Source organism: Chionomys nivalis, chromosome 5 (genome assembly GCF_950005125.1).
Source record: "Chionomys nivalis chromosome 5, mChiNiv1.1, whole genome shotgun sequence".
In the NCBI taxonomy this organism is placed as follows: domain Eukaryota; kingdom Metazoa; phylum Chordata; class Mammalia; order Rodentia; family Cricetidae; genus Chionomys; species Chionomys nivalis.
In genome coordinates, this window is record NC_080090.1 from 82,806,773 (window position 1) to 82,821,434 (window position 14,662).

A 14,662-nucleotide genomic window follows, 5' to 3' on the forward strand; every position below is an offset into this window, starting at 1 on the left:
CCAAAGGTCCTGAGTTCAATTCCCAGCAACCACATGGTGGCTCATAACCATCTGTAATGGGGTCTGGTGCCCTCTTCTGGCCAGCAGGCATACACACAGACAGAATATTGTATACATAATAAATAAAAAAAAACTTGATTCTTAGATTAAATTATTTTTATATGCATGCACCATATTATGTGCTTAGATTCAGAGTAAGAGAGAAAAGAAATTAGAAAGCCCAATTATCATTGCTGGTGTTTTCTAATGGACAGACTCTTTTCTAGTTTCTTCTTTTACATTTACAATTTTGTTTCTGTTCAGGATCACGAATTTACCGTGTTTTTTCAGTCTCTAGCCTCTCTTTGGCATCGCTGAACACAGGTGATAATGACAGCGTTCACTCAGGCAAGAGGACACCAAGGTGAGCCCTGAGCTTCTCAGTTTTTTTTTTAATAGAATACAATGTGGTACTTGCAATTATATAAAACTTGAAATAAAAATTAGAGTTATTTTATATTAAATGAAACATCACAAATTTTTAGTTTAGTGGTGGTAGCACATGCCTTTAATTCTAGGACTCAGGGGGCAGAGGCAGGCTGATGTCTGTGAGTTTCAGGCCAGGCAGGGCTACACAGAGAAACCCTGTCTTGGAAAAACAAAAAAGAAACAAAAAAAACTTTCTGTTAAAATGATATGAAATGGATCCACTAAGATGACCCAGTGGGTAAAGGCACTCGCTGCCACCCCTGATGACCTGAGTTCAGTCTCTGAGACCGCATGGTGGGAGAAGAGAACTGGCTCCAGTAAGTTTCCTCTGACCTTCTGCATGACATGGTATAAGTATGCTCACACACACACACACACACACACACACACACACGGAGTGCGCATACAATTAGTAAATAAATCAATAAATATAGTGATTATAGTAAACAATCTGTTTTTCCATTTCTTTTAGAATTTGAGTTATTAACATTAATACTTTTATAAGCTGTACATACTAATAGTAACTATATACAAATAGTTGCTAATACGATTATAATTAAATAATAGAAAGAGAAAAATAACAGTAACATTAGAATAACCCCAAAAGTAGTTTGTTTGCTTGGATTTCACATTCTGGAGCCTTTGTATCTAACACACAGATTATACAGTCTCTTGGACTCCTTCTCTGGCATATAGACTAGATAGAATCGGTGTCATCATGAACTAGAAGACCCATATCTGCTGTGGAACTGTCTTTGTGCACTGTAAATATGTGTTGCTCACATCATTAATAAAAAGCTGTTGGCTGATAGATAGACAGCAAGAGATTGGACAAGATGGCCTGACACGGGGAGAATGCTGGGTAGAGGAAGGGCAGAGTCAGAGGAGTTGCCAGCCAAATGCAGACTGAGTCAGACACACAATGGGACAGAGGTAAAGCCCTGAGCAGCACATAGACTCATAGAAGTGGGTTATGTTTGGAGAGCTGGTTAGGCTTGAGCTGTCAGTCGAGCATTTCTAATTAATATTAAGCCTCTTTTTGGTTATTTTGGAGCTGGCAGTTGGGACAGGAAAACTGCCCACACACATCAACAAAGAGTGCGTCTCTGGCTCTCAGAATCTCGAACTTGCCGTTGTCTTACCATTCTGTTGTGCAAGCTTTCATATGGAAAAGTTCATCCCAACAGTATTTATAATGTGCCATATAGAAGATGCAGTATTAGCACCACCTCCTTCTTAAAGCTCGAGGTTGTTTTGATTGATACTATCACATACAGCCTCAGAAACCCAAGCATTAGGCCGGGCCATGGTGGCGCACGCCTTTAATCCCAGCACTCGGGAGGCAGAGGCAGGCGGATCTCTGGGAGTTCGAGACCAGCCTGGTCTACAGAGCTAGTTCCAGGACAGGCTCCAAAGCCACAGAGAAACCCTGTCTCGAAAAACCAAAAAGAAACCCAAGCATTTGAGACATAAAACTTCAATTATTCATGTTTAGGTCAGAGTCTGTAGAAGGCTTCTTGTCTCCGAGTCGCTGTGGCAGTCGAAATGGTGAGAAAGACTGGGAGAACACATCAACAACTTCTTCCGTGGCTTCTGGAACAGAGTACACAGGTCAGTGTGAACATGCAGGGGAGCGTTTCAGTTGAATGCACTCATGAGAACAGGTGTGGGCTGCAGTAGAGGAGTTCCTGAGCCAGGCGGTGGCGCACACCTTAACCCTGGCGCTCAGCACGCAGAGGCAGGGGATCTCTGAGTTTGAGGCCAGCCTGGTCTACAGAGTGATTTCCAGGACAACTACACAGAAAAACCCTGTCTCGGATGTTCACCTCGTGGTGTAAACACAGTGTCTGTTATAGTAAGGAAAGTGCCACTCTGAGGTGCCAGCCTTTCAGTGATACAGCCTCACTGAGCAATATTCACCCTGGCAAATAAGGTAGGTTTCTAAGCAAAACTAAAGGTATCACTTAGCGCCATTTGCCTTAATATTACTGACCATTTCTCTGTGATAATTGGGGTTCAGAGAGACCTTAGAAAAGTTTTATCAACAAAACATTGTTCCTCATATGTGAAGGAGATTCTATCCCTCAGGGCTCCCAACACCCCCAACACTCCCTAACATAGGGGCTTCAGTTATAACCAGCTTGGGTAACTTAATGAGACCCTGTCTCAAAATAAAGACATAAAGGCTGGGGCCATATCTACTGGTGAAGTGTTTGCCTAACGTGTCTGAGGGCCTGAGTTCAGCCCCTAGCACCACAGCTATAGCAATGATGGTAACACTCGAGGTAGGAAGAATGCATCAGGTCTGGGAGGGTGTGTCTGCTCATGTCCTGTTCCCTCCGGGTCCTCTTCCAGCCTTTGTGTGAGTGGACATGATTGAATCAAATCAAATCAAAGAACAGAAAGTGAGAAGACATCTGGAGGCAAGAACAGTAGAGGGAATGAGGAAAGGTGGCAGCGTTGAGAGGTGAACCGTGACAACAGAGAGAGAGGTGTGCGGAAGAGAGGGAGAGGGAGAAGTGCCTGTGTGTTTACTTTCTGGCTTCCCCTTTCTCCTCTTTATTCTATAGCTTTGGTACAACCTCCTATGATCAATTCGACAACCTTTTTAAAATATATGTATGAGTGTTTTGCCTGCATATGTCTGTTCCCCTCTTGCATACCTGGGGTCTGCATCAGGAGGACATCAGACCCTCTGGGACTAGAGTTAGAGATGGTGTGAGCCACTGTGCAGGCACTAGGAATCAAACCCAGATACCCTGGATAAGCAAGCAGCCAGTGTTCTTGACCACTGAGCCGTCTCTCCAGCCCCAGTCTGACAGCCTCCAGTGTGAGTATGGGGAGTATTTCCCTGTTCCTCTGCCTGCCTCTATTCGTAAAGTTGAGCAGTCTGAATACCCTGAAAAGGATGGTTTTCTCCATTTTGTGTGTACATGCAGAGCCAGAAGAGGTGTGTGTGTGTGTGTGTGTGTGTGTGTGTGTGTGTGTGTGTGTGCTTTTGGATTTTTAAACAGAGTCTCAGTATGCACCTCAGGTTGGTCTTGAACTCAGATATCCACCTACCTCTGTTTCCTGAGAACTAGGATTAAAGGCGTGTGCCACCACTCCCAGCTGTGTGTGTTTTTGAAATGGAGTTGTTTTTTTTTTAAAATATTTATTTATTTATTATGTATACAATATTCTTTCTGCGTGTATGCCTGAAGGCCAGAAGAGGGCACCAGACTTCATTACAGATGGTTGTGAGCCACCATGTGGTTGCTGGGAATTGAACTCAGGACCTTTGGAAGAGCAGGCAATGCTCTTAACCTCTGAGCCATCTCTCCAGCCCCTGAAGTGGAGTTTCTTTCATTTGCCTGTCTTTACCTCACCAGCACCCCTCCCCCTTTAATATAATGTCTTTTCTGGGGCTTGAACTCACATCCTTGGGCTTGCAAGACAAGCACTTACTGACTGAGATATCTCCCAAGACTACATTTTCTTGCAAGCTAAAGCTAAATATGGTAGCTTATACCAGTATCCCCAACACTTGTAAGACTGAGGGAAGGAGATGGCCACGAATTTGAGGCCTGCCTAGACTGCATAGTTATTTCCAGGTCACTCTAGGCTTACAGAGTGAGGCCCTGTCTCAAGAGTAGAAGAGAAAAAAAAGTCCATAAGAAGCTTCAAGTCCAGAATTTGGTTTCTAAAAATAACTCTTGAACCCTTTGTATGATATGCTCAACAGTCAGTAATGTAGGCAGCCTGGAAAGGTCGAGGAGACAGTGTAACAGTTAGAGGCAGTGTCTATTCCCGGCACTGCCTTCACGGGACAGTGAAACAAAGCCACACAAACATCCCCCAAATTTGTCCTTGTGTGAGTAGAATAATGTTGTGGCTAGAATGTGGCCCCTAAAAAGATCGTAAGAGCTGGACTTGGCGGCACACACCTTTAATCCCAGCACTTGGAGGCAGAGGCAGGTGGATCTCTGTGAGTTCAAGGCCAACCTGGTCTATAACAGGCTGCATAGTGGATGGGCCCAGTCTCAAAAAAAGAAGAGGGAAAAAAAAAAGTCCATAAGAAGCTTCAAGTCCAGAATTTGGTTTCTTGTAGTGACGTCAGTCTAGGAGTAGTCACATCGTGGAAAACTGGTGTGTTTCTGTCAGGAGATGTTATTTCTGTAACTGTTGGCAATGATTATTACAGGACCAAAGCTCTACAAGGAACCAAGTGCAAAATCCAATAAGCACATAATCCAGAATGCATTAGCTCACTGCTGTTTGGCTGGAAAAGTAAATGAAGGTCAGAAGAAAAAAATATTAGAGGTAAGTAAGTGTGTTTTATGAAAATTAAATTTAGAATCTCAGAACTTTTGGGGCCTTCTGAATCAGTGCAAGGGTCTTCTAGAGAGTCACTGGCATCTCAGCAGTGTGAGGGTCTGTAGTGATCTCTTAGAGTTCTGGAAGACCTAAAGGGTTAAAGACTTGAGAATTTTTGGTAGAATATAGTAGTAAAGTGCCTACTCAGCACGTGTAAAGGATCCCTAGGATGCCAAAATAGTAACATAAAATTCTATTTTAAAATGTCATAAATTTTAACCAAGAAATATTAACAATTATAGAAACATTGAATAAAATGTTACAGCTTTATTGTTATCTTGTTTTTGTTTTCTGTTCTAAAGGAAATGGAGAAGTCAGATGCCAACAACTTCCTAATCTTGTTTCGGGACTCAGGCTGCCAGTTCAGGTCTTTGTATACTTACTGCCCAGAAACTGAAGAAATCAATAAACTGACTGGGATAGGCCCTAAATCTATCACTAAAAAGATGATTGAGGGACTTTACAAGTACAATTCTGACAGGAAGCAGTTTAGCCACATACCTGCTAAAACTTTATCCGCCAGTGTGGATGCCATCACCATTCACAGCCACTTATGGCAGACCAAAAGACCAGTCACGCCCAAAAAACTTCTGCCTACTAAAGCATAGGGCGGGGGATGCTCGCTTCCGAACCTTTGCGGTAGATTTGTACTTCATCTTTCCTGCCTATAGAAAATCTTTCTAATTGCCAACAAGATTTTTATCAATTAAAACTGGACCTTCACTCTGTTGTTGTGAACAACTGGAATGTAAACAGTATTGTGGAGTGAGAAGATTCTTACTAGGGGATGAGGCCAAGTGATGAAGGAAATGTCGTGATTCACAAACAGAGGTTTGTGTGTCACCAGGTTCGCCTGCCTGGTGTCAGAGACCTTGAAGCACTGAATTCTCGTGGACACAGTGGGACATAGGCTTGAAATGTGGCTAGATGACAAATTATGTGTTGTATTTTTTTTAACCCTATACTATGTGTGCACATCTTCAGATGGTTTTGTTGCTGTTGTTGTTACTCTTCTCTCTCCTGGGGGCTTCTTCTAAGCTGCCTTCGTGTGTTGTTCCAGTGGAGATCATGAAAGTAGAAAGTTCACATTGAGAAGTAACTTGCACCTTTCTTATGATGTTAAGAGAAACACTAGTGTTATGTTTTACAATAGCCCTCATGTTTAATGGTATTACAGCATTTTCAAGAATCATTCTAAGTATTTACATTCTTCATTTATTACTCACACAAGTATTAACATTCTCTGTTGAGTAAGGAGGTGTAAAAGCTGCTCCTGGGTTCCCTGCAGACCGCACAGGCTTAGCCCAGAGTATCTTTTAAGAAGCTGCTGATTGATTAAATCAGTATGTTTTACGCCACTTCTGGCCAACTCAGAATAATTCAGGTTGTACTTTTAACAACAACAAAAACACTTTCTGTTTCTTTTAAAGTCACTTTATAAGCTGGCAGCAGTGAGCAGTGAGTAACACTTGAGTGTTGCCTTTCAGTATGAAAATGTAAGGCTTCCCGGGCATTCTCCGGAAGCCTTTATATTTATAACCGATAGAGAAACTATATTTAGAATTTTTAAACATGTACAAAGGGCTACATTTTGATTTGAAAGTAGCTTCATGTTATTTTAGTTGTACTGGGTTTCCTTTTTTTTTTTTCAATCCCTTTCCAGTGGAACAGCTTAGGTTAAGGACACACTTGAAATCTCCTCTACACTGTCTTCATTCTTTAGCAAGTATACCAGAGGGTTAGTTGGGGAAAACTTCATTCTCAGGAAAAGACTTGAATGATTGATTATGTGACCCTGTTATGTTTCAGTGTTGTGACAGCTGTGTACACTGGGGGGCGGGGGACATAGCGTTTCTGTGAGAGAGCAGTTTGTTTTCTTTCATAGAGATGAAAATATGTACATTTCTCTAATTGAGTTGTTCAGAGAGAGCACTTGTGTCTCGTGTGATGTATTTACTTATTTAAGAAGAATGGAATGGGATGTCCCTGAGCTGTACTTTACTATTATAAGGCTTCTAGGTATCAGTGCGTCTGGGTTTTCAACATTTTCTCAAATGCTGTCAATACTTTACTGTAATTTATGTTCTTATATTTATGTATATTTGTTAAAACTGTAAAAAAAAATTTTCATGGATTTTTTTCCAAAACCTGTGCAAAATGTATGTGTAGCTCAAAACTATTTGTGATCTACTGCTTGCATGTAAGAGACCAGGATATGTAACTCTTATATTTTAAATGTATACATATATGTATATATGAATATTAAAATGGGGAATTTCACATTTTACCTTTCAGACACCAATTTTTATCACAATTAGAAGGAAATGGTCAAACAGATATATCCTTAGGATAAGACTAATCTAAAAATTATGAACAAACCTAATCAAAACAAGATGGTAGTAGACAAAGGAATTTAATAAGCATTTTATATGACTAAACATGGTCTTTTCCCTATCAAAGCAGTCTTCTTGCTATCATCTGAGTATTAAATAAAGAAAAGTTAGATGCAAGACAGTGGAAGAACTAATGAACACTAAACACACCTGTCTCTGCTCTTAAATTGTATATCCAGCAACTGAACTGAATGTCTAGTGTCTAAAGGTAGGGTGTGAATATTGCCACGAAGCTCATTGCTCTCAGTATATTTTACTTTATTAATGCAAGAGGAATACAGATATATTTCTTTAGTCTGCAGATTTTTTATTATGGTGCAGCTTTTTAAATTATGTTCTAAAATTATACAAATGAAAATAGCCGTTCCATAAAGTTTGGCGATTTCCATCGACCTGATCGAAACACAAGTGTTGTCGTTGGCAGGTCAGATCACCATGACAAGTGTTCAGTTTAAATTGCCAAATCCTTGTCTTGGTGAGCTGTGTGGCCTGTCAACTTCTGCTACTTAACACAACTTCGCAAGTTTTTCATTCCTCTCAGTTTCTCAGTTTTATTTTTGGAGGACTGTTACAGTTTTTTATTTGGCTGTTTAAAGCCAAAGCCATCTTTCTCGGCGTGACCTCATGGACACTGTTGGGCAATGTGCAGTGTGTGGTGTGCTTACCGTCCACTCCTGAGCACTGCAGATGATGTGTGCTGTCGATGCTGTCAGACTTGCTAGTTCCTGGTACAGTGTAGTTCCCCTTTCATTTGAATAAAAGCATGGCACCAGATGACTCTGACTCTTCAATAAAGTGTGTGTCTTGCCTTTGGTAAAATTATCTGCACTCGGGAGGCTGCATCATGGAGTTCTCCTGTCTCTTAGCCTGTGTCTAATATAACCATTTGACTATTTACTTCTAAGAAATCTTCATGCATAATTACGTGCCCAAAGAATTCTCGGGCATTGGCGTGAGCTCCACCTTTTTGTAAGATACTCAATCCTGAGAATACAACTACACTCTCACAATATTCTCCAATTTTCCAGAGTCAGAAATATCTGATCCTACAAGTTTGGTGTATCACAGAAATATACATAAGCCATGGGTCTTCCCCCTCACCTGGTGAACGTTGCTGAGGTAGAGGAAACTACTCCACAGTGAACAGGAACACACATCTTTACTTCTGACCTCTACACAGAGATAAGGAGTAAAAATCTAATGAATCAAAAGACTGCAAGCCTAACTTAGGAACCAGGAATTGGAAGAAAAAAAAAAAGAATCTGAAATGAGTGAAACTCCATCATCCCATAGAAACAATGCTACTGAAAAACCAGATCTGTGCCTTCTGAATGACAGTTTCTCTTTTAGAAATCAGATGTGTGGGTTTTGTATAATTTCATGGAGGATGGGGAAGTTACATATGTCAGAATTGCTTCTCACATAGGAAACTCAATCACCTGTGTGCAGCTTCCTAAAAGACCCCAAACCTTAGTGTCACCGCCACACATAAGCTGTTCCTCTATAGGTGCCTAGTATAAAAGGCACTAGCTGCTCTACCCGAGGACCTGGGTTCAATTCCCAGCACCCATGTGCTAGCTCACCGCTGTCTGTCTGTGATCCCAGTTATGGAGAATCTGATGTTTCCTGGCTTCTTGACACCAAAAGCACCTACCATTTGACAGAGGAGCTAATAAACTGAAGACATGGTTCTCAGAAAACAGTGGTCAGTAAGTGTGCCTAGTTGTTTACCGTCCTCATCAGGAAACTACAAATCAGAACTAAGATTCTGTCTCCCACTAATCAGAATAGCTGTCGTGGAAAAGCGAACTACAGCAAACACTAGGCTAACGCCTTCAAAGGCTCTTATTCCTTCCTCTCCTATAACAGACGAACCTTAATCTCAGGCAGCCTCCAAAACCTAGTATGTTCCTCGTCCTCTCTGCTCCCGACTGGTGGCCAGGCGTCCAAAGCTCATGCTTGGCACGGTAGAGCCTTCAAAAGGTCAGTCTCCATCTGTCTGTTTTCCTAAGCACAAGCTTCACCATGTCGTCCTCACTGGTCAGAACCATGGCTGTAAATATCAGTTAACACAACAGACATTAAAAGTCCTCACAGGCTTACCCAGCTCACCTTTCAGTGTGGCCGAACCATAGGGAAATATCTGTAGTCATACCAAAACAAAACTAAGACATTCCAAGCTATCACAACACTGGGTGGGGTGTGGGGGGTTGAACCATGACAACTTCTCCATGTTCATTTTATTGTTCAGCATGGGGAAGTAGAGAGCCGAGGAGATCATCTCAGTGCTTGGTGGAACCACTGAGAAGTTTCGTTTGTCCACACATCTTCAGGAGCCCCTAAGTTTGCTTTGGCCTCAATACAAGGCAGGATGTCTTTTATCAAGGTCACTGGTACAGGATGGCTGATCTTCTCTAATAAGAGTTCCCTGCTTGAGAGGAAGTCCTGAGTACCATCCTGTATGTCTTTTGAGTTCCCTGGTTATAGCTTTGCCCAGAAGCAGGAAGGGGCTGTTTACGAAGTCAGCCCAAACTGAAAGTGACTTTAGAATTGGTTTTTCTGAATGACAGAACCTAGTGCTAATAAAGCTTTACAAGAAGCTAGAAACCTGCACTAAGCTATGAAATCACTGGAAAGTCACGGCAGACAGGTAGGAAGTAGCTTGGCAGCTTCTGAGGGTACAATACCATCAAAAGAAAACAGTATTTCCTCTCCAAATAAATTGTGCAAATTCTGGGGATCTTTTTATAGAGAGGGACTTACCTGCTGCTTCTCTTTAAATTTTCTGTTTCTTTAAACCTTTAAAAAAAAAATTGCAGAAAGACAGTATCACTTTCCTTGAAAGCTGCCTTCTTCCCATGCCCCCAGTTCTGTCCCTGCTCTCCTCCCCCATGTCCTCCAAGGGCCACCAAAGATATTTGGGGTAGATCTAGCCCTGGGACAATCACCCAGCTGCAGGCCACAAGGCTTTCACTTTGACTCATCCCCTAGGCTAGAGCCCAGTGCTCATGTCTGACTCTGTCCATTCCCAGCTACCCCACCCCACGTTTAGTACCTGAAAGTTTCTAAAATAACCGAACATTTGAGATGTTCAGTGTGAGGGTGGGGCCCTTGCCAGTCATCTCAGGGCCAACCCGAGTGGCCTTTGTCCTGTGCCCCTCAGTACACACTCACACCTACAAAGGACTAACGCTTATAGTGAGTAGAAGATGCTTTGCTCTCAATTCAAGATACATCAATGGGGGTGCTGGAGAGGTGGCTCAGTGGTTAAGAGCATTGCCTGTGCTTCCAAAGGTCCTGAGTTCAATTCCCAGCAACCACATGATGGCTCACAACCATCTGTAAAGAGGTCTGGTGCCCTCTTCTGCCTTCAGGCATACACACAAACAGAATATTGTATACATAATAAATAAATAAATATTTTTTTTAAAAAAAAGATACATCAATGGGATAGAAACACAAAGCTTGGCTTTACCCTTGAAATTCAGACTATAACTTTGTCAACTCAATCCTTCTAGCAGTTTCTCTTTGTCATCCATCTTTATCTCTTCATCATGGCCCTGAGGGATTCATCAGGATGACACCAGGTACCATGAACTGTGGTCATCAAGTCTTGAAGATTCCTGGGTGGTGAGGTCTCTGTAGATTCCTAGTACATTTGAGCAGCTGCTGTATGCAGAGAGAATGCTCTCCTGTCCTGGAAGGAAGGGCGAAAGCACTTGCAGCTGGAGAGCTGCAGACGAGGGCCCCTGGTGATGATACCACCAAGCCGACCTCATGGCTCACAGCCACCTAGAGCTCCAGTCCCATGGGATCCAACATCTGGTCTCCGTGGGCACCAGGCACACAGGGTGGTGCACACACATACATAAAGGCATTCATCCATACCCTTAATAAGTCTTTACAATGATAACCATAGAACTCAGGGTCCACATCTCATGTAGCGTTTATTGTCACTGTGACAAAATTTCTGACAGAGCAACTTAAAGGAGAAAGGATCTGTTTTAGGCTCGCTGTTTGAGAGGGCACAGTCCACCACAGTCCAAGAGAATGTGATGGAATTCATTCACAGAGGTAGGAGTAGGTTGAGGTAGGATACCACAAGGTCCTAAACCCTACATCTACCAGCTAAATCCTACATCCAGCAGGTTCCACAACTTTCCAAGACAATGCCACTAGCTTGATATATATGTGCCTGTAAGAGACATTTTGCATTCAAACCATAACACATCAAAGAGAAAGTAACCTCTTAATCAAAAATGATAAATTTGACTGAAACTATAAAAAAAAACTTCTTTAAATAGTTGAAAAAAAGTTTGGAAAATATCTGAATGAAATGATCATGATTTATTCCAAATAAATAGTTTATAGAAATTAATAGTAAATATATATATGATTATAATATGTAAGAACATGACTACCTGAATATCATAAACTATAACAAAAGCACCAAAGCCACTGAAGTATCTGAATTTAAGTTCTTAAAAAACTAAGCACTGGGCAGTGGTGGTGCAGGCCTGTAACCCCAGCACTTGGGAGGTAGAGGCGGGTGGCTATCTGAGTTCAACGACAGCCTTGTCTATAGGTTGATTTCCAAGACAGCCAGGGTACACAAAGAAACTTGGTCTTAAAAAGCGAGAAAAAAAATTAAAATAAAACATTAAGCACCAGAAAAAAAATGTGGACTTCTGTGGCATAGAGAACAGCAGACAGTAAACTAAGCACATTCTAATGGCAAATATGGCTGAAACGGTTATGTAAAAATCTAAATATTTGGAGACTATATAACATACAATATTAAAAAAATTTAAGAATAATGGGAGTATGTGGACACTTTAAAAACATCCTCTATAGTTGGGTTTTATGTTTTTGTTTTATGTCTTTGAGGGCCTGCCACCCAGCTCCCAGATAAATATACAGAGACTTATTCTTATGAATGACTGGCCTTAGCTTGGCTTATTTCTAGCCAGTTTTTCTAACTAATCCCATTTCTCTTTAACTATGTTTAGCTCTGGGCCTTTACCATTCTTTAGTCTATATATCTTTCTTTCCTACTTACTCTGTGTCTGGCCGTGTGACTGGGTGGCTAACCCCTGAGGTCCTCCTCTCTTTCTCTTTTTCTTGCCCCTTGCCTTCATGTCTCCTATTTATTCTCTCTACCTGGCAGCACCACCTATCACTCTCCTGCTCTTTATTAGACCAATCAGGTGTTTTAGACAGGCAAAGTAACACAGCTTTACAGAGTTAAACAAATGCAACATAAAAGAATGCAATAGACCTTTGAACCATGAATCAAATATTCCACCATATAAATGACTATAACACATCTTAAACTAATATTCCACAACATCCCTCCCTGGATAAAAAAAAAATCACCAACCTATTAAGTATGATTGTGTTGAAGAGCCAAATCTGGGGTGATTTTCATGAAACTTCATAATGAAAGAGGCAAGTACAATTCCAAACAAATTCCTTGAAGATTATGGTAATTTTTACAGAAAAATGAATAGTAGTGGGGAAAGTTGTAATGCTCTAAATACAGCCTATTTAGGGGCGGGGGGGGACCTCCTGAAAACAATTGAGGTTAAATGTTGTACGCTATTCTCCCTCCATCCCAAAGACAATACGGTACTGGACAGGGCAGGATGGACCACAGAACAGTCAACCCAGAGGCTCCCACAGTAAAAATGGGGGAGGCCTATGAGAGATGGTGTCAGAGAAGACTCCAGGGGCCGGATGGGAAAGGGGCCCGCCACTTCTGCTTAGGGAAAAGGGCCCCCCACTTCTGCTTAGGGAAAAGGGCCCCCCACTTCTGCTTAGGGAAAAGGGCCCCCCACTTCTGCTTAGCCCCTCACACTAGTCAGAGAATGGGTAGCACCCTAGGCTGGAAAAGATAGATGTTTCTATTGACTAACTTGTTTGTAATCCTGTGTCCTCCTGAGGAACAAAGAGACAGTAGCTGGCCACACCTCACAAAGCAGCCTGGGTACCACAGGAGTCCAGGGCACTGTCCTTCACTCTGGCCTTTGTGGCCTTCTCCTCTCTAGACAAGCTGGGGAAAGCCACTGGGCTTGGGCCCCTGCAGAGAAAATCCACCCTATGAGCTCAGAAGACTTCCCATGGGTATGAGACCACAGCCAGGAAGCACTGATCTGTGTTTTTCAGTAAACAACCTACTTCTACTTCCTCTCTGCCCCTTGCTCCCCTCCCCTCCCCTCTGGGCAGCTGCCTCTGTCCACCTTCTCCCTGGTGGTGTCTTCGCTGTTTGTCTCCAGCTTCCATGATCACTCATGCTCTTTGAGCCCTAGACTGAGCTGTGCAAAGCGGTAGAAGTTCCCAGCATTGGGCCTGGCCTCTGTCTAGGCTCTGTCCCACTGGTCTTCCTAGGAAGGCGGCTGTAGCCCCGTGGCCAGCCAGGAGGTAGGCTCAGCTCAGCTCAGCACCATGTGGGTAGAGGGCCTCTTAGAGAAAGCCCAAGCCTAGAAACTGGGGAGCCCATGAAGAGATCAGCCAGCTTTACTCCCTGACCTCTTGACTGTCTTTCCCAGCTTATAACTGATAAGAAATATTCTTTTAAAAACTGTTATGCTTCTTTAATACATGCGAGTATGTGTGTGGGCATGTGTTTATGGCACATGTGTGATCAGAACACAGCTTGCAGAAGTAGGTTCTTTCCTTTTACTATGTAGGTTAGGGGATTGAACTCTCGGCTCCTCGGGCTTGGTGGCAAGCACCTTTACCTACCGAGTCATCTCATCAGCCCAAGGGAAAAAATTCTTGTCAGGAACGAACTAGATATGGATCCCAGCTGTGTACATTTGAGTTAATGGGTAGATTTTGCAGATCGAGGCAGGCCCTTTCCCCTTACAGAAAGGCAATCTGGCTACTCCCTCCCTCTCTAGCTTAAAATCCTTACTCTGAGAACTGGGTTTGGACAGAAACGTGAGGATATGTAGCCCTCTATCCCCATCTTCCTACTTCCTGCTCCATTATCAAAAAAAAAAAAAAAAAAGACCCAGCCCAGGGTGTCCTGTGGCCCAGTCTGCCCAGAACGGTACCTTTTAGTGCCGGGCTTCTTTTCCTCTTGGTGCGTCTTGCTTTGGATCATGAGTGTTTTCCTCATCCTACATCCAATCACTGTCAAGCTGGGCACACACACAGCTGCCCTTCTGTGCTCTGGCCCTTTAGAGAGACATCTTCCATGCTGCTCCTCAGAAGAGGAATCTACCTCTAATGCTGTCTGTGTGGAGACCTGTACTCATCTTGACACATCATCTTCCTACTGCCACTAGGTCAGCTCAGGGGCAGTGCACTTGCCTGATGAAGGGGAGACCTTACCTCCTGCAAAATAAAATGATAATCACCTATTTCAGTCCCAAATACAACAGCCTCCTGTGACGTCCTGCCAGAGCTTTCCCAAGACAGACTTACACCGGAAGCCCTTC

General features: G+C 42.7%; 1 protein-coding gene across 4 annotated transcripts in view; it reads left to right on the plus strand.

Moving 5' to 3' along the window:
* The window catches only part of Camsap2 (calmodulin regulated spectrin associated protein family member 2), an 83,995-nt gene extending 76,010 nt beyond the window's left edge, over nucleotides 1–7,985 (plus strand). For 2 of the 4 annotated variants that reach the window (XM_057769182.1, XM_057769184.1), the window contains 4 exons: nucleotides 304–403; nucleotides 1,964–2,079; nucleotides 4,652–4,770; nucleotides 5,127–7,985. In XM_057769182.1, coding sequence (XP_057625165.1) covers nucleotides 304–403; nucleotides 1,964–2,079; nucleotides 4,652–4,770; nucleotides 5,127–5,432 — 641 coding nt within the window. In that variant the 3' untranslated portion in view covers nucleotides 5,433–7,985. The remainder of the gene's footprint in view (nucleotides 1–303; nucleotides 404–1,963; nucleotides 2,080–4,651; nucleotides 4,771–5,126) is intronic. The other 2 variants (XM_057769183.1, XM_057769185.1) reach the window with 1 other exon arrangement.
* The last annotated feature ends 6,677 nt before the right edge of the window (nucleotides 7,986–14,662 follow it).